At 41.4% G+C, this 27,638-nt stretch overlaps 1 protein-coding gene across 5 annotated transcripts in view; it reads left to right on the forward strand.

The window, feature by feature from the left end:
- Positions 1-27,638, forward strand: part of FBXW7 (F-box and WD repeat domain containing 7) — a 191,129-nt gene that overhangs the window by 140,224 nt on the left and 23,267 nt on the right. For 3 of the 5 annotated variants that reach the window (XM_074823022.1, XM_074823026.1, XM_074823024.1), the window contains 2 exons: positions 19,729-19,811; positions 22,839-22,980. In XM_074823022.1, coding sequence (XP_074679123.1) covers positions 19,729-19,811; positions 22,839-22,980 — 225 coding nt within the window. Of the gene's footprint in view, positions 1-17,136; positions 17,346-19,728; positions 19,812-22,838; positions 22,981-27,638 lie in introns of those variants that run through there. The other 2 variants (XM_074823023.1, XR_012623136.1) reach the window with 2 other exon arrangements.

Below are 27,638 nucleotides of genomic sequence, written 5' to 3' on the forward strand. Positions count from 1 at the left end.
CTGGGCAAAGAGAGTTTTTGTTGGCAAAGAGCTCAGATACAGTCTTAACAAGAGGCTGTGACAGCTTAAGATACTATTTCTTCCAGCTGTTTGTGGGCACTCTGCTCTGACAGCACAACTGGTAGAAGGAATATGCTAATGCTCTGCAGCCACGTCTCTGCAAAATCCAGGGGCTCAGTTTACACCATTGCAGTCATTGATAAATACATGTCTAAGTCTTGTAGATTGTTTGCTTGGGTAAGCTCAGCACAAGTCCTCTGTTTAAGGCAAATGCCCTCTCAAATCTGCTGGCAAAGTTGTTTGTCAAAATGAAAAGGATATTTTAAATAGTAAGGCTCTGCCAACCTGGCTTGCTTGTTTGGAGTGGATTAGGTTAGGCTGTTAGCACGAGAGCTGCTTTGCTGGAGGGTGGGTGGGGGGGGCTGCAGAGGAAAGGGTGAGTGTCAGACAACCGAGGCAAGCCTGGTGGGTGCTGCTTCCACTGGTACAGCAGAAGCAATGTAACCATGTCAGCGTGGAGGGTAGTGGGGGAGTCTTAGGGAGGCTCTGTTGGCATCGGTATAGCAGGAGCAAGGGCTCTGTAGTAAAATCATCTTGTGAATTGGTGTGGCAGTACAAGGTCTGTGGAAAGTGGTGAAGGAAATGTATGACTTGAAGATATTGTAGATACTTCATCAGTGGGTTTGGAGTACATATCTTCCGTAATAAAAATTAGTTGGTTTTGAAATTGAAAGTTTTATGTGGGTGCAGATGCATGTTATGAGTAATATCTGAGCAGAATGACTTTGATTTCACCAGAAAACCTTTCCATCTGGTGAAACCAAAACCACTTCCAAAACACAGCAATAAAAAGTTACTAGAGTTTGTTTCTCAAATGTATCATTTTATGCCTGCAGAATGAAAGTGCAATTTCATTTATTTGGCCTGAGCAATAGTAAGGCAATCATTGTGGAGTGGGCTTCAGAGCACGTATCCAGGGCCTTTGAAAAGTTTATACTTTAGCTGCTAGTATGTATTAAACCTTATGCTGCTGTTTCTCACTGCTTCTCTAACCTGTCTCATAAACTGAGAAAGCAACGGACCATGAATCCAAGTCTTCACTGCAACCAGCTGCTGTTAGCTGTCTACGAGCTGACCCCATCTGTATTTACTAATGTGTATTAACAGAACCTAGGCCTCTCATGTATCTATCCTGGGAGTAGGAAGAAAGTCCTGTAACTGCAACAGTGGATAGCAAACACAACTGAATTTTACAACAGATCTCTTGATGATGGATTAAGTAATTTACCTGTAGAATTTCTCAAAGCCACTCTTGAAAGTCAGGTATGCCACTCTTTGCAGGTATCAGATTCAGGAGGTTTTAATGGTTAAAGCAGCAGTAATATGGATTTATAAGATCTCTGTTCAAATCCTGGCAGTACCATGAGTTCACAATGAATTCGGATCACTTATCCTACCAATAGGGACTCCAGTGTATTTTGGCTTCTGTGAGTCTGACCAGTTGGTACTGTGAACATGTCATCTTCCAACTCAGCTATGTTGGCTGAATAAACTGCCACCCTTCAGGATACTTGCAGGTATTTGTCATGCATCCTGCCAGCAGACTTCTGCTGTTTCAGATCTGCCACTTAAGCTGCTCATGTCATCACTTCTTAGCCTGTTTAAGTGGAAAAAAGTGTATTTATTGCCAAAGATATGCTACTATATATAGTTGTATAAGCCAGCTTAGCTCACTGACTGAAATAGGTTAAGGAGGGAAGAGTAACCTCCTCTTCTGGTAAAGCTATATCCAGAAGAGGATATGCCCATGGCTTTCCATGTCGAGACCTGGTTTTGACTAGTTTATTTCAGAAAAGCTTATGAAAGGTACACTGTCTTGCAGTGAAGGAAATCTGTAGAGGGGTGTGGGCGTTTCATTAGGAGGAGATGGCAGTAGGCATGAGGAATGTTTCTGGAGTAGACAGACCTTTGGTCTAGGATTGTTCTTGATGTAAAACATGTTTGATTGTCAGTGGTCATCTTCCCATAGATTTGAAAATGGGTCTGAAAATAGGTTTGGAACTGGGAAATTCACAGTATCCTCCTCTTCTAAAAGATTTATTTCCTTGTCAGCTGCAGTTTTCTGATGTAGTCTAAAGTCATCCTCTCTGTCTGTATACAGACAGGCATTGATAACGGAGAGTGTAGGCTTGTAGACTTGCTGTTCCCAGACATTGCCCCAGGGTTTCTTTGCAACCAAAAGGTGGAAATGGCAACATGAAGAAACAGTCTGATTCCTAGCCAAGTTTTTAGTCCTTTCCTCCTTTAGGTTAATTAAGCCCTCAGCATGTGGGCCCCTCACTCCATTCAGTCCCACCGAACTGGGATCTCTACCATATCTCTAAGTAGTTCTTACTTTGAAAGGGTAATCTTGTTACAAGGAATATTGATGTTATTTGACAAGCCCTTATTATACACATTGAGCTATCTGTTCTCTTCCTTTACAGCTTTGAGATGACTCCCAAAAAGTGCTAACAAATGTATTAGGAGCTCCTTAAAATTAGTTTAACATGAAGAAGCAAATATACTCAATTCTGTTACTGCTTTAATGCAGATCAGGATAATATTCTCACCTCGTTCCCAAAGGCCTCTAAAGGAATAATGTGATTCCGTGCTGGCATCCACACAGATAAAAGGTTGTATAATTGCATTATATGGAAACTACTGCAAGATGCTCCTCTTTTCCCTTTCATTTGAAAACATTTTGAAGACACTTATGCTGGGGGGAGCGGGGCTTAACATCTGAGCACTGGGAAAATTTTTCTTAGATGTGTGCTCTTCCAGAGTATTTCTGAGAACTGTGGTTTTGTTTTGAGGAGATGAAAAGCCAGAAGAACTGGTAGAAGGTTTAGAAAGACCTGTCAGGGGCATAAAGTGGTTAATTTGCATTCCTGAAATTCTTGTGTTGTCTGGAATGAATCAGTTGATAATTTCATTCAGGCTGAGGTTTTCGTTGGGCAGGACCAGATTTGCTCAGATATAGATGTTACTGTTCAAATTTACGTTAGAGAGCATAAGCTAGATATGTGACAGAGGCCCAGCTGGGTGATACTGCAGGAGCCTTTGTCTGTCTAATTTCTAACTACCCTCAAAAAATTTCTTGACACCATCAGTGGGCTGGTTCCATGCTGGGGTCTTGTTTGGAGACCATTACATGTTCTGTTTCATCAAGTGCTAAGTCTTGACGGTACCTTAGTAGAGAGAAAAGATTAACTGTATTTGAACCACTCATTGGGATCTCTGTAGGTATGGCATATCCTTGAGCACAAATTCTCCTCAGGAGTTGAAGACACTTTGCTTGCTTATTTGCATATTTAGGTAGATATAAAACTAGACTAATACTAACTGCCAGATGCAGATAAAGAAAAAAGCCTTCCAAAAGAGAGAGGATTGGATTCGGCCTGCTGGTTGTTCTCACAGCCTTTATGACTGCTCCTCAGACTGGTACCCCCGTTCTCATACTTGGCCATCTGCTAAACTTGTAAGTTAGAGTTCCACTTACTATTGCTACAAAAGGGGGGGGGGGGGGGGGGGGAGCATTATGATTGTTTTTCTCACTTTTTTTTCTTCTGAGATGAGATTTCTTTTGCTACAGCCATCTCTTTAACCTTTGTGTACGCTGCCTCTGCTTAGAGAACAGCTTTAGGATCACAGCTCTTCAAAACAGATACCTTTTAGATTGTAATAGATGTCCCAGGGAACTTGGAAATGGGAAATGATTTGGATTTTCCATGTCTTGGAACTGTTGACCCATGCTTTAGATCAATGCAGGCTCTGGCTGAGTCTTCCTCTTTTCTCTTTCCCACATTTAGTGTGTAGTGCTAAGCACTAGTAGAGCTAACCCAGCTCACTATTCATGTTTCTCTAGCTCTTTTCAACAGAGAATGGCCAGCTGTATACCTGCTCTAAAAGGAAGAAAAATCCATTCTTAAACTAGATGCATGTAATATAGTAATGTAACTGGTTATCATGAATGGGAAAGTGAACAAATCCCAGTTAGTATAAATGTTCTTGCTTCTTGGTATCTTTACCTGCTGAGAGACATTTAACTTTCCTCTGTGATATGGCAAATTAAGTACTTAGCATTTTTTCCCCTCAGTATTTTGCATAAAGAAGCACAAAGCATATTCAGATTTTCTGATTAACGAGATACTACTCTGAGAGCAGCTAGTGTGCTCCTCACTACTGAGTAGCCCACACATCTTGCCACAGATTTAAGGCTTGTGTGTCTAAAAGGAAGAGGATTTCAGAGGACTCTTTGAAGGACTGTACTGATAAGGAGCCTGACATCCCCATTTTAAGTTGAAATGTACCTTATTGTTTTAGCTTTTAACCCAGTAGTCTGCAGTACCTAAAATGCTGCTCTGAATTATGGGGAAGGTTAGTATCTCCTGCTGTATTTTCCTTGGCAGGTTGATTGCTCAGTCTAAACTTGAGGCTGTTGGATTCCTTCTTAAATTAGCTTTCTACCAAACTTAATTTGTGTTAATCAGAATCAGTAAATATTAGCATACTTTTCATAAGGCACATGAAAAGACTGTTGCTGCAGTTGTTGGTTTAAAAAGGGTCCAAACCTTTGCCCGATGACTTGTGACCAGGTAGCGTTCTCCTGCGGACTTACTTAGGTTAGGGTGAACACCTTCATTTTTTAGTCTTGCGTACCAGAGAATAAGAGGGTTGCTCAGTCTAATGTTACATGCAAATCCAGAGACCACCCGCTGTTCCTAAACACAGGCATTTCACATAATTTGTAACCAGGAGAGACTTTGAATGAAATCTGCCAGAAATCTAGTAGGAACCAACATAAAAGAGTCCCTCGTATTGGTCAACCAATTCAGCTTTTTAAATCAACATAGCCTAGGAGTTTCTAATCCCTCTGGTGATAGTGGTCTGCCTTCTAATTTTAGTCTCTTTCAGTTTGCAGTTACTTGTAAAGCACAATAGACCAGTGGAAAAAATCTGCATTTTAAAATAGTTTTTGAAGAACAGCGTAGGCATGAGTCATACCTGTCCCTGCAGGCTGTAAAAAAGCTGTCGACAGTTAGCTGGGAAGAAGTGTATTTAAACTTTGTTCTTGCCAATTTAAATCACTTTATTCAGCATGAATGAGGTTGTAGTATTCCATTAAGACTGTTTTTATCAAATTTTAATGAGGAAATATATTTATACAAGCAGCAAATGAGTTCTTCCCAGAATTTTCTTTTTAATCACATATTCCTAAACATTGTCTATGATTCTACAAGGGACAAAAGTGAGCATTTTCAAATCTTGTCCCAAGGGGAAATTCAGCTAATAACTGGGACTGTATTTAAATAACTGCATAGAGATTTAAATTTAGGTTAATAAGTGAATGATCTGGTCAGTGGCTTGTAGCACATTTTGTTGGAGGTAGATAGTAAAATGGAGATTATTCAGATCTAGCCAGTTTTTGAGGCATTAGTTTGTTCTGTGTATGGAATTAGACTAAAGGGTAGAGACCACACGATGTGTGAAACTCACATTGAAGGTTAAATTACAAGGAACCTAATGGTACTCTGCACTTCGATTTTTGCCAACTTTCTGATCAGAAAACTGAGACTTCTGCTAAATACCACACTGCATACTGGTGCTCTCGTACTCCTCCCTCCCGGTTCCCTTCCCCGGTTCCCTTCCCCACTTCCCTTCAGTCTCTCCCTGTCACATCAGCAGGCCTACAACATATAGCAGGATTTCTTTTTCCATTTCTGTGAGAAAGATTGGCATCCATAAACCAGTTTGGCACTGATTGAATATTAGAGATGGAATATGATAATAAAAGGAAAGTGGGCAAAAAAACCCCTAGAGATTTGTCAGAACATCGCTGGCCTTGCTTTAGCAATGTTATAGCTAATAACATGCTTTAGCAGTTGCTTTCAGCAAAAGAGAAGGAATAGGAATTAGGACGTACATTTGCACAGGCTTTATTGCAGCATTTTTAATCCCTCTTCTCGTGTACTAATTTCAAATAATAGTTTGTAATATTTTGCATCTTTCTAGAATATTAAAATAGTTTAAGATGCAAAGAATAAACTTCCCCATACAGCTGACCACATTGGTGACTTGAACTATTCCTAGACATTCTGCTTTGTAGTATTTCATTGGTTTCTTTTTTTTTGGTAAATCAGTAACATTAGATGGGCTATGTTTCCTTCAGTAATTGGATTTGTGAAATACTAAGAGTCTCCATAACATTACAAACTTTAAAACCATGGCTGCCATCTAATTTTGTGGTTACAAGTGAATGAAACAGCAAGCCAAAAATTTCTGAAATCTCTAATTTGATCCATCCTGTCTATAAATAAAGAAATTGTAAGTTTCAAACCCCAGGAATTTAAATAACTGACTTGCTATTTATCCCACAGTGAATGGATAGGTTTAGGGAGTGCATCAGTTGCATCACACTGAACTGAGAAATTGACAGAAGTTTTGGAGAACTGGTTAAATACGTGATGTCTGAGGTTATGTAAAGGTTGCAGTATGCAGTTTTCCTTGGGGGTAGAAATGGGGTTTTTTGAGTTGTAATTTTTTAATTCAATATTATATCTTGATAAAGGGAGCATAAGCTTTTACTGAACAAAATGGTTCCCAAAAGAAGCTTAGACAGAACAGTGAACAGGTATGGACATTTTATGCTGTGGCTTTTAAGTTTCATACAGGTAGCACTGTTTGAAAATTTCTCTGAAACACTATGAAATGTGCCACCTTATTTCATACTTTTTGCATTCTATGAGAGATCTCTGTTATAAATATCTGTTCTGGGCTTGAATATATTAGAGGTATCTATACCTAACCTTACCTAAATAATGCTAGATTCAGTGTAAAAAAATTGATTAGCTATTGTCATCCCTCTTGTCCTAATGAGGGACTACTTACCCTAAATTATGCAGTGCTATGGTTCTTGTAGAAGTAGGCAAGCATGTTGTCTGGTTTCTAGACTGGAAGCACCTGTTCAGGGAAGAGTTTGTTTAGATGGGGCAGGTTTGCTGGCCTGCTCGCTCCCTCTGTAGCCCCTTTGGACGTGAAATTGCACAGCATAAGGTTAATGACAGTGGGTTAGCAAGGCTTCAAAGCATCTGGTGTGACCCCGGCATGCCTGACATTCCTTTCTGCTGTGCAAAGGTTTGGCATCCATTCCCCTGCGGCTGGAAGAATGTACTGGGGAGAAACCAGCTCAAGTCCTGGCTCCCCCAGGCCTCTGGAGAGGGTAGAGTTGTCATGGCAATAAATCATGAGGGTTCCTGGGAGATGAGTAAATCCCCTTCTCTGTGCTTTACCGTAGGCATGGGTTGCTGTGAGAAAAGGAAGCTGGATAAAAGAGGTATAATGTGTAATTGTCCCCTTTATAACCACCACTGGCACCTACCAGTAGGGCAGAGCGTGTGTTGTGGAAAAATGACCATTTGCACGTACCAGGGACACTTTGGGCTGTGAGGAGCCTGTGTCCCATCAGGTCACAGTGCTGACCAGACTGACCTGCACCTTTCCCCTGGTCTCACCAAGCATGCTGTAGCCAAAGGCAACATGGGCAGAGCTGCATCTTCCCCATAGTGGCTGCTTCCAGCGGCTCCACAAATGTGGCCAAGTATGGGGGGAAAAAAGCCAAATATCCTCTATGTCCTGGAGTCCAGACACACACCCCCTTGTTGATGCTTGGACAATGTATATAGGAAAATGCTTCCCCTGAATTCCAGGGAAGGAGAAAACATGGAAGAGGATGGAAAACGAAAGGAGTAATAAGGTGGGACAGTTAAGTCTTGTTAGACTGAGATGCTGTGGAGAGGGTGGGAGGACGGAAACTATCAGAGAATTGCTGGGCCGGGAGATTAATACAAGGAGCAGAGGGCAGGGGAATGGAGGATCCTGGGGCTGGTAATTACAGAGAAGTGAGGATGAGGATGGGATGGGGAGAGCACAGGAGATTCATACACATTCAACAGAACAAACTCCTCTTCAAAGGTGAGATTCATGGGTCCTATCCTTCTGCTATCAGCCGACTGCTCTGGAATGTACTGGCACATCATGTTTCATCTTCCTCTAGGGCTGTTGCACCAAGGGTGGCATCCTGCTGTATTCCTCACCGTTGGTTACTTGCAGCCTTGGCGCATCTGGTAGGGACTCGGGCTGTTCCATGCCACCGGCACACGGAACAGAGAGTCACTGCTTTTCCAGATGATGGGGGTGAAATTAAATTCCCTTGACATTATAAAATCCTGCTGTGCCTTCGATGTTCACAGGTTTGCCTTAGCAAACTTGATGCATGTGCACAAGTGGGTAAGATGCCCGTGCACAAGTGGGTAACGATGTATCTTAAATTACAACCTCAGACACCTTTTTCCACGGAATCTGTGTCTTATTTAGTATGCACCATGCACCGGGCTGCCCTGGTAATCAGCTTTTTAGGAGTAAAAGCATCTTACACCTGTCATTTCAAACTCCTTTGAATGCTTGGGTTTGTAACCTTTATACTCTCTTTAGGTAATGCAGGTAGGAAAAGAGATTTGACATTTTTAATAGTCTTTTCTTCAAATTCTTCCTAAATCTTTCTGGTATAATCTATAATTCCAGGAATTCTTCTGTCTGTAGCCTAAAGGCTCACCACTAACCTCTTATCATTCTCATGTACCACAAATGAGGGATGGAAACTGGTTTGTAAATAGATTTCTATAGATTATGCCAGATAAATAAGCAGGCAATCAAAATTAAGCTATCTCCAAAGAAAATAAAAATGGAAAACTTAACAGAAAACAGGCAGTAGGTGACAGTGCTCTATCTGTATTCAGTGCGAAGGACAGACATTTTTGGAAAGCCTTCCAAGTCCACGCAGACTTTTATTTTTCTGTACAAAGGTGATTTCCCAGCCTGCTTATGTTTGAGTGAAAACAGTTTGACCAGTGGTGTTCAAAGGCAGAAATACACGCTTCACTAATTTGGAAACATTCTTGTCAATATAAACAAAACCATCTCAGCTCTATGGTTGAAATACTGAAAAAGGAACTGATGCCTGTTAGGGTTATTTTTTGGGGGTATTGTGGTTGTCATCTGTTGATCAGCAAGAAGGGCTTGTGCTTTGTGCGCCTATGGTAGGATTTAAGAACAGCCTCAAGTGCATGGTTTTCTAACATTATGGACTACGTCACAGGCAGAATCTGTGAAATGCCTATAATAGGAATATAAGATAAAATTACTAAAAATGGAGCCCAGGGGTGGTATTTTAGAAAGCAACTATTATATAAGCTCCCAAAGAGCAAGGCATGGACTGCTGCTATCTTTGTACTGCCCACACTGAATACCCTGTGCCCAAGTGGCATCTGGCTGCTGGTGTGGCAACTGCTGCCCATGGCTACTGTGGTGTGTAAGGATATCCGGGAGAAGAGCGGGCCAAGGGAGGAACCCGGACGGCATGCGTGGTGCCAGCTTCCTCCACGGAGCAAGCGTGGGTGCCAGCAGGTTGCAGGGGCTGTTCAGTGGGGCAGGGTGACACCAGGCTGGCTGGCTGCAGCAACCTGCGCCATGCCACTCGGGCTTGGCAGGATGTAGCATGCAAGGTCATCTCTTTGGGAAATTTAGGAACGTACTTTGGTCTCTGAAGCAACTGCTGCTGTGTCTCAGAAGCACAGCCCTGTTCAATGTGAACTTGAGTGATTAGCACAGCTATTACTGCATCTATAAATAGAATTAATCTTACAATATATTAAGTTTAATGATATAATAAATAGATTACAGTTAACTTTAATAGGAGCACAATGAATGGAGACACAGTTCTTATGAAGATCTGCTGCCATTAGTGAATGTTTTGCACAATGCATTATATGTAATACCTTCTTCCTTTGAAAAATGAATAATGTAACAATACTGCATAGAAAGAAAACATAAGAAAGCAACTCATAATGTTCCTGTTGCACGGAAAGCAGTCAAGTACGTGAAAGTGCAGGTTACATTAGCAACCTTAACTCTGCTCCTTATGAATATGCATTATGAAAACTGTTTATTATATGATAATATTGCTAGTTTTAAAACCATACAAGATTTCTCTGTAGGAAACTTGCACGTGGTTACTGTCACAGGGAATTAAAAGCAACGTGAAGCCTAGCCAGTGGTATTTCTGTTTTCATTTATCTTTTTCTTTAACAAGAAAAAAAAATGCTTTGGGAAGAAAATGTTTTGGCTTTTTTTTTTCAGTGAAGTAATACACAGTTCTAATGAGACAAGCTCCCTGGAGTTTTAACATGACATGTTTAAGGAAGGTTGACATTATACCCCCTGCCTGTGGTTCACCTTGTTGTGCTTGTTTTATGGTAAAACTTTACTATTTGAGTGTCCATTTCCATTTGACAGAGACTTAAGTATGTTTTTCAATGCAAATAAGTCGCTCTGTGGTAATAATACAGTCCCCTGGGTTGGGAGAACAAAGCCTAAACCCCAGTTCCTTGCCATTTCACCTAAGGCTGTAGTTTGGCAAGCGTTTGGGGAAGTTAAAAAGGAGAGTAGGCTGTACTTCTTGCTATGCTGACACAAACATCTCTGTGGCCATGCCATGAGGGAGATGGGGAATCTGACCTGGCTGAAAAATAGCCCAGCAAAAAAGTGTCCCTCTGTCAGTTGCCACCCCGGTTGACCACACAGCCATACAACGAAGGCTGTAGTAGCATACCTGAGAAGGTGACGCAAGCATAGAAATGAATGGCCAAGGGCATCCGTGGATGCAGGGACAGCCTTATTTTTTTTTTTTTTTTCTTCAGTGGCTGTGTTGGCTTAAATGCACATCAAACTATAGCTGAGAGAGTGATGCCTCTAGGTGTGAATAATAGGCTTATGCTCTCTGCGTGGGACACTTGGGTCACAGTTCTTCATACCTTTTTCTCAGTGGTGTAGCTGGCTCAAGAAGTTTGTGCCCTGCCTGTGAATTGCTCATTTGCTTCTGCTCGCTCTGTTGTTTATGAAGGTGTGGTGGAAAATTAAACCAGTAGCTCATTCTAAAAAAAAAACCCAAAAAACAAACCCAAAGGAAAAAACTTAAAGCTATTTATCCTTGCCCCACATCAGTTAATGAATCTGGTTCACAGAGCATTTCTACAGATGTTTGTTCCTGCAGAAATAAGGATGAGAGCCATTCGGGGATGGGAATGAGCAGGTCAGACTGGGACATCTTTAAGCTGGTGTTGCCACCAAGAAACAGTGTGTGGAACTGTCCCCTTCATAAATGGGTGTATGACAGCTTTGGCTGTACTTCTTTAAATAACTGAAGCATTGAGACATATGTTGCAAATTCTGTGCCCAACTACAGGCAACCAAGGAGGACAAGGAAGTATGACCTTCAGAAGGGAGTTCTGCTCTGCTGGAGACATGGGGATGCCATATCTGTCTTTGCAGTCTCCCAGCTCTTAAACATAGTTTGAAGTTTATTCTAAATATCCAGTGCTGAAGTCTGTTACATACGCTTAATGTATAAATCCTTTTCAAAGCTATTTTTGCAGCCATTAACTAGCACACCTTTTGAATCCTATCACAATATATTTAAAACTTATTATTTTTTTAAAGGCAAATGTTAAAAGGAAGTTGTTTATGGGAAATCTCTGCTACAGATACATACCTTTTAAAATGGTATTTACAATCAAAGTTCATACTAGTCTAATAAAATCAGGATTTATTAATAACTATTCTGATTTTTCAGTTGGTATCTATGCCATTTCCTTTCCTGCAAAAACAAAACTTTGGGGCTATTTACAATTTTGTTTAACTACAGTACCTTACTTTGCATTGAAATAAGGAATGTGTGGGAAATTTCAGTTTGAAAGCAGTCTTCAAAACGCTCCGCCAAGAAACATTATACAATTAGTTCAACAACTCAGTAGTACCTATCAAGCTTTGTAATATGTTTTCTCCACTCCCTTTAAATAAGCTTTAAAAGACTTTGTGCAATTTACTGTAGGGTCTCTGTGTGTTCTTCCTCCCATAATAGAGTTCCCATTGCTTTCCATACTTCATCCCAAACCTTAAGTTCATCAATACTGCAAAAATGTGTTATTGATCAGTAAGCTACTGATCAGTGCACACTGCAATGTGTAGGATTGTGTTTGACTTGTACTACACAAGATTTTAAGCTTAAATTTCTTTCTGTAACTATGCTGAGGCAAACATTCTGGAGTTGGACCTCTCTAAGCCTGCTGTAGGCATTATAAATAAATTGAGTAGAAATTCCTTCATCTAAACTGGTTCCAGGGAGCCAAGTTGCACTTGTTCTTCCTTCGTACTTGGACCATAGCAGGTGTTGGTCACAAACTGGTGCACTTAAGTTCGTTTCTTCAAGTCTGTTCTGTTGCATCAAAACTAATTGTATATACTACACAAACTCATGGTTACACCTGTGTGATATAAGGTGCATTGTATGTTGTGCCTCTGAACTTTTCCCATTATCCAAGTACCACTTTTCCTTACTTAGTGTCCTAAAATTTTGTCTCACCCTGCCTGCAGGTATGGAATAAAATAAAATTTTATTCCCATACCCATAAAATTTTTCCAGCTCAGGACCTAGGATGTATGCTAATAAATCTCAAATTAGCGACAGCCTTACGGTCATTGCCTAGAAACCATGAGAACATGGGATTTCCAAGATCCCAGTGGGTCACTTGTTTCATTTCATAATATGTTCAAAAAGATTCAACAATAATAGCGGTGCCCTTTTGTAGAGGAAAGGCCTGCCCTGAATTACTTTGGAACATGTTTAACACTTGCTGTCATATGGGATTTTTTTCTCCTCTTCTAAGACTTTATACAAGTTGGACTCTTAGCATCTGCCTTCCTCATTGACTGAATGGGGAACTTAGGCTTTTACATGTAGGTGTGGTAAGCTAAACTGTAGTTAAATGTCTAAAGCAGATGGCAGAAGTACCTCTCTGTGGGGCCAGATTCTTGCCTGAATGGGAGCATTTGGCAAATTAAATGAAGTATGTGGTCAGATGAAGAGGTCGAGTATAGAAGACAAAGCGCTGGCTGCTGCAGCTGCCTAAACTAGATTACCAAGCAGAAGGGAAGTGTTTAAAACCTAAGTGGGTCCAAATTTGAGAAAGGGAAAAACAATTAAGCGTGACTGTCCTTGCCGGGTCGTCTTCACTGTCTCCAGGGTAAATCTTGTGCAGCTAGGGATTTGGCCCCACTTGATTAGGGTGTTTGGTTTCCTGGGTGGAAAAAACTGCAATCCTATTAGACAACACACAAAAATCCCTCTGAAATGCTTCTAAAGGAGTCAGTCTGCTAAACGTCTGCTAAATGTGCAGAGTACACAGAATCCCTTCTGGCACCGTCTTGAATGATGCATTTACCAATATTAATGGAGATACCAAACCATATTGCTCCACAGTTCCTCCTGCACACATTATGCTCCTAACGCACATATGTGTATGTGAAATGCCAATTATGGTTTTTGCATTCCGTGGTTTAAGCACCAGTGTACTCCCAGAATGCTGACTGGCCATCGCCACGGCCAGAGCATCCTGTGGTCTCTCCTCTCAAAAATGTTTCTCCAACTAAAAAAACAAAAATGTTGTTTCTTTGGTCTGTTGCACTGTAATCTCTATTCTTCTGGGGATTATATAGCTCTGCGGGTGATTTCTGTAATTCATTCTAGTCTTTCATTAGAAGTAATAGACGGTCTTAATTACAGCATGCCACATGACAAACTGGTAAAGGTGCTAGAAATGTTGCCAACAGGAAAAGAATTGGATGGTGTGAATTTTTATTAATTAAGAGCTGGCAGTACTGACGGGAAATAAGATTGGACTTGTGTCCAGTGGAAACTATGTAATTTTGGTGTAGACATTTTTCTAAATGTCATGAATTGTATGCTGTTTGTGGTTTTAAAACCTTGAAAAAGTATCTTCAGCTTAAACAAAACTAACCTTTGAAGTTGAATATATATGAAATAGGGAAAGAAACATGGCAACTTTTGATTCCTCTCTTAACATTGCTTTATAAACTATAGTCTTCCTCGATGTACCTTAATTTGTGAGGAGGATTTACTTTATACCATTAAGTATTCTTAGACCATATGAAGTTACTGCAATAAATATTATTGCAAATTTCCGTAGAGATGTAAATAAATGCATCATCTCTGCTACTTGCTCTCGGGCCCTGAAAAGCACCTAAGGGGTTGGGGTGTTATTCCTCCACCATTGTATTTTCCAGGAAGGTGCAGAGTGAAGCTGTGTGACCTGCAGTGCTGCTCAGTCTTCCCGGGTTAGGCAGTTGCCTGCTACTTTTGCAAAGCCTTACGTAATTTCTTACGATTGAGTGTGGTGTATTCATGACACTAGACTTATCCAAGGAAAGGGGAGTTCTCAAAGTCAGGGGAGAGAGCAAAAGTCCTTTCTAGACAGTAATTTAGAGCGGGAGCCTAATGGGAGGTGCCCTTAGCTGCTGGTGGAGTGTGTTCCTCTCCATCGACTACAGAGAGCCCAGGCTGTGGTTAGGCATTCTGGGGAAGAGCAGACACCCAAACAGAGTAGTCTTGCAACTACCCAGAGACTATACAACTTAATTTGAGGTAGAGAGGATGATTCTTTATTTGTAGAGAATCAAAAGTAGTACTACTGTAGAGAAACATACTGAGAGCCAGAGCCATATCCATATGCAATTTTTGTCTCTTGTTCTGAGAAAGGCATACTGCTAGATGAAAGATGGTCACTGTTCAAATGTCAAAGTCTGTCTGTGGTATCTGTATCTAAAATTATGAAAAAACCCCAACCTTTTGTGCAGAATAAATACCTGATATACCAAGTTTTCTACCAGTAGCAAATGATTGTTGGGGTTACTACATGGGTCCTGACTGAGGCAAAGAGATTAGCAGTTAGGTTGGTGTTTTTCTACCGTGAGAGAGTATCTGCCAATCATTATCAAAAGAGGATGAATCGGCTATAGTAGTACTCCAAAAGAGAGGAAAATAGTAATTTCTAATTATTATCCAACTCATTGACTGCTGACTCCAAAGCACATTTTGTTCAAAAGATAAATCTAGTTGTGCTGTCAGGTTACACTTGCCTTTGGGCTGGGGCAGAGGCTGATCCCCGAGGATTTCCTGCCAGTGCCTGCTGCGATGCTGGAGGAAGAGTAGCAGTCGTCCCCACTCTGCACCGAGTGCACTTACAGACTGGGGAAGGGGCAGAGATAGCTGTGAACATTACAGGGCGTTATGCATACCTGTATATGAAGTACTTCTAAATCCCCACAGCAATGTTAGAATTCTTTCATACTCTGATGGTTTGGGTATTAATTTGCTTCCTGTGATTATTTAATGTGTATATGCAGTCTATGTTTTTTTTTCCTTCCCCTTTGCATGTGATGTGCTAGCAAAGGAAGACAGTAATAGTCTCCTGGGATATGTACAGCTCTGTTCATATCTGAGGTATGAAGTCAACTCAAGACCATTTTGTTCTCATAAAATATACAGCACTGCAGTTTAATGGATAATGGCATAAATGCCAAGGTTTGATGGGCAGAACCATTTTCACTGGGAGACAGAAAAGACTACAAGGACTCAGTGCTAGATGGGAGATACATGTAAAACCATATAGAAGCTGGATCTTGTGTGCTCTGGGTGTAGTGATTTTGCCTTATCTGAGTGTGCTAACACCTGGCACGCTTAGCTATTCTAAAGTAACAATATGTACGAGGGTTCTTTTAAAGTACTAATGAGGAAGCTGGCAAATTTTACAGAAAGTAATTCCACTCCTTTAGATACGCGTTCTTTTTTCTACTTTTTTTGTTCTGCTTTATAAAGATGGTTTCCCCTCAGGTCAACAGGAACTGACTATGTGTTTGCTTCTGTTTGAGTGCATCGGTCCGGAGGGCTGCTGAGAGTCTCCAGTTCCCACTGCACCTGGGGAAAATTATAGAGGAACGTTGCAGCTTCAGATCATGTTCTGAGTATGCTCTGCTCTGCACTTGGGCAGAAAAAAAAACAAGGAAAAATTGCAGAAGCTGGAGTCTCTCATTTGAGTTGTCTGTTTAGAAACTAAAAAAAAATAAAAAGAAGCTGCCTCACTGCTGTGCTGGTTGCAGGTATCTGTCTGAGAGCCCAACCATATGTCAGGAACTTCCATGCCCTTGAATCGAACCGTAAGGGTGAATTGAACAGATTTGTTGATGTGCACGGAGTAGGGAACGACCGCAAAAGAAGCGTTCTTTAGCAAGTAATTACCTAGGGATTTCCTTACGCTTTCTCTGAAAATATAGGTGAGCATCCTTCACAGGGTTCGAAGACCGAGCTAAGATGGCTTTGGCGTCGCCGGAGGGCTGCCGTTTGAGAGCGTGGGGAGCGTGTGCGCGCAGGCCGCCCGGTGCGCGGGGAAGGCTGCCTGAGTGCGGGGGAAACCCTGGACCCGCTCCGGCGTTTTTCAGCTTCCCCGCCGCTACGCTGAGAATTAGTATTTTAATGTGTATTACATAATTGTTGGATTCGGGTCTTTCAACTCCTAAATCCTCAGACCCTGTTTATTCTATTGTTTAGCCAATAGAGGGTATTTCAGCATCTTTTTTCCCCTAGCAAAACTGTAGTGTATTTCAAATTATTCTAAAATTAACCGCACTTTTGAAGGACTAATTTGTGCCCGGCCACGGAATGCAATCACGTACGAGTCCAGCCAGGCTCGCCGAGGGCGACGGTATAATTATAATTAGTGGAAATGAGCTTGTTTTGCTCCCGCTTGGAAAACCGTGAAGCGTGTGGCACTGGGGGAATAGAGCGAGGGTGGGGGCAGGCCCCCGGCCTCCGAGGCGGTTTGAGGAGTTACCAAAAAAAAAAAGGGGGGGGGGAGGGGGGATAACCCCAACCCACGCAGCGCTATTTTTTTTTCCCTCCCTTCTCTTTTGCCGGGGTGGGGGCGGCTTCCCGCCGGCGGGGCCCGCGGGCTCCCTCCCGGCCGCGCAGCCCGCAGTGCCGCGCCGCCGCCGCTGCGGAGGCGGGCGGGGGGGGAGGGACGGGGCGGGCGCGGGGGGAGGCGGGGGGCGGGAGCAGGCAGCAGGCAGGCCGGCCGGCGGGCAGGCAGGCGGGCAGGCAGGCAGCGAGGCAGGCAGGGGGAGCCGGGCTCCGCGCAGGGCAGGGCCGAGCCGGGCCGCGCCGCCGCCCGCCGTGCCCGAGCATGTCGGCGCGGGAGGCGGTGACCTACCTGCCGGAGAAGGGGCTGTACTGCCAGCGCCTGCCCGGCCGCCGGGCCCGCGGCGCGCCGCAGCCGCGCAAGGGGAAGCGCGCCGACACCATGGGGTTCTACGGCACCCTCAAGATGATCTTCTACAAAGTGAGTGGCCGCGCCCCCCCCCCCCTCCCCACCATCACACAACACGCCCCCCCCCAACCCCCGGCTGCGCGCCCGCGGAGGCAGGCAAGCAGGGAGGGGCCGCGGCCGCGCGTCTTCCGCGCTGGCGCTCCGCGGGCGGAGACGTGCCGGCGGGGGCTGCAGTGTGCTGCCGGGGGGGGCTGCCGGCGCTCCGCGGCGGGTGGCGATGCGGAATACAGTTCGCTGCCCTTTTTTAAAATAAATATACTGCAATCTCAATTATTTCGATAAATAAACGTTATCTAAAGGAGTTGTGTTTTCCTAGAGACAGATTAAATATTTACGGGGATGCTTGCGCGGCGGTTTGTGTTTTTCGGTTACACAGATACCTTACTGATAATCTAAATCTTGTCACTAGACCTCTCAGCTGTAGAGAAAGTTTTATCTTCTTCGTGGGGTAAACGACATTTTTGACCGTGTATTTACTTAGCACCTTCTGAGATGCTGAAAGTCCGTCTGTGTGGTGGACCCCATGAGAAAGTTCCCTAAAATACCTGGAAAAAGACCTGACCAAAAGAAATGGGTGAAATTGCTATTAGGCAACAGAATACAGAACTGCATGTTGTTTTCTCTGCTAACGCCAAAGAGTAAGGCACTACAGCTGCTTATTCTACTGCAGGCTTCGTACTTCTTATTTTTAAGGTGTGCTTTTGTAAAACTGCATCCCTCTCTTAGGAGAAGCAGAAGAGGAACGTGGTGATGATAACCTCTCAGAAAGGCAAGCTGGAAATAAAAATTTTCTGTGAACAAGAAAAATCCTTTCTGAAAAGTCTATCATCAAATACTGAAATTCATGCTCAAACATCTTACCTAACATCTTCCAGTAACGTGGATGGCTCGCTCGTCTAGCACAGCGATAAAAGATGGTATCCATTATTTTTCAGTGTAGCTTACAACTGGTTTTCCTGGGGAAGCACGGGGGGCTGCTCTCCCTGGGGCGTGGGGAAGCGGCGAGGGCGAGGTTGGTGGTTCTGGCTGATCGCCTGCCTGGTGAGATGCTGTCCCATGTGAGGCATGGGCAAGGAACCACGGCTGCCAGGCAAGCTCTGCTTGCGTTGTAGCTGTTGCTGTAAAAACGAGACTGCTTAACCTTACTTAGCTTTCCTTTGTAATCACGAAGCAAAACACAACACCTTCAGTGACTGTTCTTAGGGAAAGCCATAAAGGTGTTTTTAAAGTAAAAAATAAAATCACAACAAAAGTATATGGAGCAGAAGCTTTAGGGAATCCTGTCGTTTTTTTGATGTGTGTTTTTAGGTGGGGAGACTGATACAGTAAATGGTTAAATATGTTCTAAGATCACATTAAAAAAAGATCAGATCAGTCTGTAAGAAAGACGCCAACTTTTAAACTGTATCTTAAATAAGAAATTTTGAAAAAAGGGAGCAAATGCTCACACTAAAGTCTGAATTGTAATGCAAGTAGTTTATTTTGCAGCTCACAGCTGTAAACAGCATTCTTCTGCTGGCTAAAGTGTTTTGGTGTATCACATCTTAAAAAAACCTCGGAAATTGCATTTGGCACATGTATGTCTCAGCGAGTAAAAAACTTGTGGTTAAAGATTACCCAAATATGTAGAAAGTAATCGTTGTTTGTCTGACTGGATAAATACAGCTTTCACTCGTTTCCATCTCTTTGGTAATTTTTGCAGACTGGCTTCCCCTTTTAGCAGCTGCCCTGCTCAATATTTGGTTTTGATCATATCTAATTGCGGGTGACATTCAAGACTGAGGTTTAGTGGTTTTCATCCTTACCCTTCTTGTAAAAATGTCAGTTAATTTGTCAGTGAGTTTTGCTGCAGTTTTATAAATGTTTTCAATGTACAACTTTAAAATAAAAGGGTAGTCAAAAGAAAAAAGTATATTTGAATTCCTTTTTTTAGGCTCTAAAATGAATATTTGGTTTATAATGCAGACAGGCTACCTAAAATTTAACCATTTCCATGAGAGACTTAGCAATGAACCTGAACACAAAGAATGAAGGGGTTTGGTTTAGTTCTTTCCTTTCTCTCCCAGGAGAACAGAGAGAGAACAGTTTAGTAAATAAACCAACACAGAGTTCTGCACACTTTTTCACATTTGAAATTTGGAAATTAAAAGAGAGTAATTCCAGTAGATTTTGGACCCTAAACCAGCAATAATATATACATGCAGCATATAAAACATGTACCAAATATTGTTGAAGCTAGAAACTAAAATGTTGCTTTAAATCATCTTGTGTCAACTTTGTTGAAATTCGATATTAACGTGAAAGGTAAAAATGGATTAATTGTACAGAAGTATGCATAAGTAAGGCTGGTCATGTAACTAAATCCGTGTTGTTACTCTTTTCCCTCACCTTGCAGATGAAGAGAAAGTTGGACCATGGCTCCGAGGTCCGTTCTTTCTCTCTGGGAAAGAAACCCTGCAAAGTTTCAGAATACACAAGGTAATTAAATGCAGTAACAGATCACTGGATCCTGATTCTTACGTATATCCCATCTTTCCAATTGCTAAGCCTGATTCATGGCTCCTCTTAATGTTAGAGCACTGTAAGGCAAAGAAGGGGTGGTATCAGCATTCGTGTATTGCTTAGCTAATTTAAATTACGTGAACTGAAGATGAGTTTTAATGAAGTAGCCAGACTTGCATTTCTTCGGTTGAGGTTTGTGCTTCATTCTAAACATAGCATGCCCCTTTACTTAGAGACTTTTTGAGGCCTGAAGCATTCCTGGGAATAAAATCAATCAGATTTTTAAAAAGGGACATAATGATAAACCCTAAGACTATTACAAACTGTGATCAAATGTATCGCTTTGCTATGGTAACAGGAATGAGAGTGGAAATTTTTGTAGGCAGAGCAGACCATCTGATCTTAACAGGAACACGCACACACACTTGTTATCCACAATATGAAAGTATTATGGGTTCTAGTCTGTTTCCTTACTACTCCTAAATGGTACCAGACAACACAAATAACTGCTGCTGCTCCAGTCAGATGCTTTGTGGGGCAAGCACTCCTGAACCTGAGAAGCAGTGGTAGAGTAGGGCCCTGGATGCACGCCTTACAACTGCAGTTCTTACTGTATAGTTGCCATAACAATTGTGCTCGGATGTCACGCTGCTTCCCATCCTGTTTGAATTTACACCATTTTACGTTTTTTCCTCATAATAAGCATCAGCCCTTCCACAAGCATTGGTGCTTGCCTCCCAAAACTGTCGGGGGATGTTCTTTCTTTTGAACATGCTATAGTAGTGTTCAGTCACTGATGGATCTTTCAAAAGTAATTCACGTTTTATTTCTCTTCCTTTAAGAGGTTTATCAGGTGGTGAGCGAAAAGTTAGGACAGTGTGGGGAAACAGGTTCCAGGGTTGCTTTTCAGATGTGTAAACACTGCAGTAGAGAAAAAGAGGCTGTGTCTTGTTGCTGAGAAGCACATGTTGCAGCTTCCACATCCCCCTCAAGCCTCAAGTTGGTAGCTTCTCTGGCTTTCTAAATCAGTCTCATGGAAGAACACCCTTGTTGGCCACCAGTTCTCTGGGTGACACACCATCCTCTGCACTCCTGTAAGAGTAAACAGTTCAGCAACAGAGAAGGTGCACTTTTTGTCAAGTGTGTCTGTCCGATTCAGAGGAACCGCTGGACTTGTCCAGCTTAGCTTCCACAGAAACCTGACTGGCTGTTTTGGGGGAATGAAAACATACAGGAAAAATAAAGCATGAACAAAAATCTTGTGGTTTAATCTCGGGTCAAAGGAAAGAAGCTTTTAGATCTTGTTTTGAATAACTGTTTTTGACTGAGAACCAGTTTACAGCAGAAGAAATTAAAGTGCAACTGTTCTACTGGGGCAAGCTCAAGGCTACGTATTGCTCAGATCCAATATAAGCCAGTTTTTAAGAGCCTTATTTTGGACCTTAAATGATAGGCCTTTGCTGGATCTCTGTACAGGTGATGAGAGTGAGTAAGCTGTAAAACCAGATTTTATTTTAAAAACACTTTCAAATTGACGTTGCTTGGATTTTGAGTCATTACTGGCGTAAAAGAATCCTTAAGTAACATTGGATCCTCTCTCTTTTAAACTGTTTGATTACATTTTATTTAAACAATATTTAGGCAAATGATGCAGTTTTTGTGCCTGCTTGCTTCCATTTTCCCTAGGATCAGACACTTTAAAATTGGCAAGCCTGATAAACCTTCTTTGCATACAACAGGTAAAGCAAGTAAACAAGTGTCATTAAGAGGATCCTTCAGCTGTGAAACAGGAGTTTTATATCAGCTTCTGTTTCTGTTATTACTCATTAAAATTAACAGTTAAAAATAAGCCTCTTCAAACCAATCTTTTCTTTACCAGTTGAAGTAAATGTTAGGACATGCTATGATTGTCCTTCAGAACAAGGAAGAGTGAAGTATTTGTAGAGTATGATGAGATAAATATTAAAATGAACTTGCCTTGCATCATTTGAAGCTATTCCTGTAGCCACTGAAAAGTCAGTAAAACCCCAAAGCTCATACCTACTAAAAAGCTGGATTTATTATACACAAAAGCAAAGGGTTTTTTGGAGTCCCACACTGTATTTAAAATTTTCATGCTTGTGCAAACACTACTGGAGTTCCAAATTTCCTGCTAGGGAATACAACTTTGATATTCTGTGAACGAAGTACTTTACATTATGTAAAAAAAAAAAAAAAAGAAAACCCAGTCAGCTGTATTTCTTTAGACTTCTACAATAGCGGCTTAATCCCAGCTCTTTTAAAAGCTTCATCCCGTATGAATGAGCTGGTTTTTAACATGTCAGAGTGAAAAAATCAAACTGTAATTCAGAGAGCACCTTTGGCTCCTTTTCCCTCTTCACCTCACCCCCCCTTTAATTCTTGTGTCACTCCATCAACACGCTAACTTTAAAAGACTGTAGAGAGTTATTTCAAAGCCCAGTTCCAAACCACTAAGCCACTAGAACTGCTTGATATTACTAGCTCTTTGTCAACAAAATATATTAAGAGCTAAAAATAGATACATTTTTTTCCTGTTTGGTGATGAAGTGGCACAAGCACATTTCACATACAGGTGAGACTCTGAGCTCTGGCTTCCTACATCACCAGTCAGAAGGCACAAATGCAGCCCAGAAGGAAAGGAAATATTCTGACAAGGAAAAGGAATATATAAACCTGCATCTTTACAGACAACCTGCTGGCCAATTAACAGTGGTAATTTTTCGGCCTTGAAAGGTGATCCCCATTTTCCCCCTAGCTGGAGGATTAGTGCTGCAGTGGTAGAAACAGGTGGATTTATGTAAGTGAGGGAACTGACTTCCTGAGTGACCAGCAGAACAATTTTTCACGTTACTGCTTTTGCGTGAGGTTACAGAGTTTTAAGTTCTGGTTGCAAATTCTGTACTGGATTTTTGGTTCTGCAGTAGACTTCTAAATTTTCATTAATGTCTTACATGTGACTATGACTTTTTATTTGTATCGCAGTACTACGGGGCTGGTGCCGTGCTCTGCCACACCTACTACTTTTGGGGACCTGAGGGCAGCCAATGGCCAGGGACAGCAACGTCGCCGCATTACATCTGTGCAGCCACCGACGGGCCTTCAGGAATGGCTGAAAATGTTTCAGGTAACCAGTGCTTAGAGAAATAAACATCTGAAGAACCTTACTGCCATGATTTAAGTAAAAAGTTGCTTCAGTAGAGGCTGTCCTCCTTAAACATCCCAGAATGTCTTTGTCGTTGATTTTGTGTACTGCTGCAGAAACAAATGGGCATTAACTTTAAGGAATTGTTCACTGTTTCAGCTAGTTACTGTAGAGATTCACAAAAAATAACTGTTTTCTCTGGTTTCTTAATAAAATAACCCTTCCTGTTTGATGCTTTCACATTTTCTGCAAAGTCTGTCCAAATGCAACAGCTACCTCCATGGCCTCAGGCTAACTCGAGACGTTTTCACTTGGAGACCAGTAAGCTTTAGTGCATGGTTTACTTCAGTGCAGGTATAGCACTGAATTTGTCTAAGTCTGATGTCTTCTAAGAATAGAAAGAAAAGTTTAGCAAAAATAGGTTAAAAGGAAACTCAGTGTGGTATTTGTATACTGAACACAATGTCAGCCAGTTCATGTGTACACAGTTGAACAGAGGAGGGAAAGAGGTTTTCTGTATCTCTCCAACAGTCTTCAACAATGCCTGAAACTTAATCTGACAAAAGAAAAGGTGCGAGGGACAGTGCTGTGGACCACTTGAAAGTGAAATCTACGTGGACACCAATCTGGTAGCACCTAAGCCAATTTTGTGTACGTTAATACACCTTAATAGAAACGCAGTTTGGGGCAGGCCTCTGCTCCCATTCCGTAATCTGTACCATGGAGATCCCTTTACAGTTTTGCTCTGTATTTTTAAGAAGTAGGGAGGAGTCCTAGTCATTGACTTGAAAAATGGAAATATTATGTCTTCCTATCTTGATTAATAAACTGTTACTTCTAAAAACATTTTCAAAAGGAGTAACTAACTAATACAGGCATTGTTTCAACTACTATAACAGGCAAAAATAGAAGAGCAATATTGTACATACAGTAGCGAGCATACAATTTTGCAGGCAGAAGCGTGCTTTTGGCTTGATTCATGCTGCCACATAATACCATTGATCTCAATCACTGTCAGTTCTGAACGTTAAAATAATAATGTAGAACTTCTTCCCTCTATTTTTACACATTTATAATCTGCTTAAAGCACTGGAAGTTTGGAATTAAGAGACTCTTGGACACATTATTCAGTTTCTTAAAAATATTCACATTTAATTATTATGGTGTATCTTTTTTGACACTGTTCATAGAAGTATGTCTTTTTAACCCCTAAGAATCATATCTGAATGGTACTTTGTATATATGATAATGTAATACTACATTGCATTTTAACGTTTTGTAATGTTAAAGCTTTTGTACTAACAAGCTATTTTGTTATCTACGGTGCACAGTGTGTATTTTCTCACATAAGATTGCTAGTTATCAATAATTACATATTTTTAAAAAAATATTATGAAAGGCTGAAATGTTTGAGAGAGTGGTGCAAACATGCTTGACGGTAAAAGCAATGCCATGGGCTGTTTGGTCAGGATAAGGAAAAGAAGTCTGTAAGCCCATGGCAATTTTGCCTGTAGTTAAGCCGTTATTATTTTAGGGTCCCAAATTTGGGGTTAGTAATGTAGAAGCCATGCTTTAGTAAATAAATAATTAGATACTTTAGGCTTTTCAAAATACTTTGTTGTGGTACTAAATGCTGATCTGAGGGGGGCGGGGGGGGGGGGGGGGGCGGGGAGAGAGAGAGCTTTCATAACTGGAGATCATCGAGTAGCATTTATTGACCACTTCTGTCACTGGTAGTTTTTGTTGTATTCACAAAAGGAGGTTCCTTGTTTTAGAACCAAAAGCTTTCAAAGTCACCTAGCTACATCTCAGTGTTTTATCTCCTTGGCTAATGCCGAGTCACCTCATTTTCTGTGTGCTTATTTTCCACGTCAGTTTTATGAAAGGGGCAAGTCTTAAACAGTCAAATGATAAAAGCACATTCTTAAAGTCAGGGGAGCTAGCTCTGGCCAAAGGGCAGTGTTAAATGGCACGTGAAGCATCATTCTTGCAATACAAAGTTTTTCCTGTACAGAAAGAGAAATGGGGAGGGCTTTCTTTTATGTACTTTATGCCTGCTAAACCTGCTTAATAGCACTATCTTATTTTATACGAAATTATATTTCCAATTAATTTTAAAGCTAAATTTCAAGGGACTCATAAGCTGGACATATGTACTGTTTCAAGGTAGCATTGTCCTTTGGAATAGAAGCTGGCAGTAACAAGTGGTACTCAGTTATTCTGAAGTCTCACCTGTATGGCCTTCAGTTGTTCTCCTCATATTATCTTTTCACATTAAGAAGCAAGACCACTTTTCAAATACTAAGGAAATTGAAGATGGCATTTGAGGGTTTTTTAATTTATTTTTTATATGTTATTGCTGCTCTTATGTTTTGTAGTTGATCTAAGCCTTTTATTTTGAAAGTGACAAAAACCTAATGCAGAAAGGAGAAACAGTTGGAAGGGTAGTTGCGCTTTCCCTTTAAAAGTAAAGATGTATATTGATTTCAATGAAATGTTAGTCTGGAACGAAAAACAGAAAAGCGTTTTGGTAGGTTCAAACCATTTATTTTCTTAAAGGCCTATTTATTTTTTCCTGTTTTGCAGTGGGTCTTGGCTTGAGGTCTTTTTAATATCCACTATAAGATTTTTAAAACTCAGTGCCCAAGTGTATCTTTACAAGATTTTTTTCTTTTACAAGAAACTTTATTTTATTTGAAGCAGGATATATTTCTTTAGTTGCAAAATTGCTTGCCATAAGGAAAAAAAATTCAGCTGCATGCTAAGTTCAGTCAGAGATAGTACTACTTTAAAAATTATTAAGTTCTCTCTCTCTTCATTCTTCCTACTTCACATACTTACAGTGTTGGGTTTTATTTAAGTAGTGTGATAAAAAATTTGCATTTTCTTGGAATATAGATGTTGAAAAGTTGTTCCATATACAGTAAGTATAGGCAATCACTTTGAGTAACTAGCGAATGCTATTATTTTACCTAAAATTGGAAGCTTTTTTTTTCTCAGCAGTTTGTAGTGTCCAAAATGCTTTTGCCATTTCTGGCTGGCAAGAGTACTGTTCCTTGCTTTTACATAAATAGTTGGCTAAGCCACCTAAATTCAAATTACTTACCATTCTCCATTTCTTATTCTTCCGAATATGCTCATGAATGCATAAATGTGTGACTGTGTAGTCCACCTCTTATGTGAAGCAGGCAGTAAAGGTTGTATCCTAACCAGCGCTGCAGCATTTTCTGTTCTGTACTCATGGGGTGGGACTAGGTCAAGGGTTTGGTGTTTCTGTACAACCCCTCCGCACAGAATGGGAGAGATCCACACTAGAACTACGTACCCCTTTTGGCTATATCACCATTTTCAGTTTGTTTCAGAGGAACAGTGCAGACGTAAAGCAGATCTCCTGATCATCCCTGCTTACTTCCCTTTGGTTTGGGTCTCAGGGCAGTTTTGATCCATACAAACTAGACTCCTTTCAGAAGAAACTATGTTGTCCAACCCATAGTGGGGGTGTCAGGGTCTGAACCAGTCAGTGCTCCTCTAGACAGGTTCACATCTCGTGTGGTGCGGATGTTCAGCTCAGGGGACCAGACTGGTCTTAGAGATGGGTTAATGTGGGGGCTTGAGCACCAGCTGCTCCTGAACCCCTCCTGTTGTGACAAACTTTGCTGATGTAGACAGTGTTTCTTTCAGTGGATTTTGCTTGCGTGCTATTTTTATCCAGACTGAGATACCTTTGAAGTGGAAGATGGCAGGGTTCTGGGTAGCTGATCCAAGAGTCGGACACAAGTAGGCTCCAGAAGAGCCCTCCCTGCAGGTCTCTGTGATGACAGACCGCCGTTAACAGAACTTGGTAACAGAGAACAGCACCCTGAAATTAAACCCTTTAAAATAGGTGTCCTAAATATTCTGATAATAGAAAAGGATGTAATTGCTACAAACTGTAATTGTACAAATTGGAGCTAGCAGATGAGAGCTGTGCTATAGAAAAGCACAGGTCATGGAAGAGTAGACGTGCAGAAACAGGAGATGATAAAAGGATAGGTGGCAGGTCAGACAGGAGGGATGAGGTGGAAGTTGTAGAAGTTGTAGAAGCAGCAAGCATGTCGTTTATATTGATTATAAAGCTGTTTTGCATGCCTGAAAAAGAAAGGAAAGACATTTAAACATAATAGCAAAAGGGAAAAAGAAGGGGTGCTTTTCAGTTAGGTAGTGCCTGGTTGCAGCAACTGCATTACTGAATGAGGAAATGGTATGAAGGAGCCAAAAGGCCTGGGCTGACAAATCAACACCTCCCGAGGAAATGGGAGGGAAGAGGGGGAATGTTTGTTTAGGACTCTCAGATCATTCAAAGGGCAGTATCAGTAGTCCCTGCTGGCTTTCCAAGGGGTATGTGAATGAATCCTGGAGTTACCTTTTCTAGGGGAACCCCTGCCCATTATAAAAGCTTTCATTTTACATTAAAATTAAACTTGGGTTTTGAAGACAAGGAAAACAAATTAAACGCATTTTAAAGATAAAGTATATTATTTACAGGGATCTTCTATTTGAAAGGGAATCACCTGGTTAGAAATCCAAGGCATTTGGACACTACACCATATGTCTCAGAAGTCTCTGGCAATCTACAACGTTTGAAACTTTGCAAACTGTTT

The sequence above is a fragment of the Strix aluco genome, chromosome 4, assembly GCF_031877795.1.
Source record: "Strix aluco isolate bStrAlu1 chromosome 4, bStrAlu1.hap1, whole genome shotgun sequence".
Taxonomy (NCBI): Eukaryota; Metazoa; Chordata; class Aves; order Strigiformes; family Strigidae; genus Strix; species Strix aluco.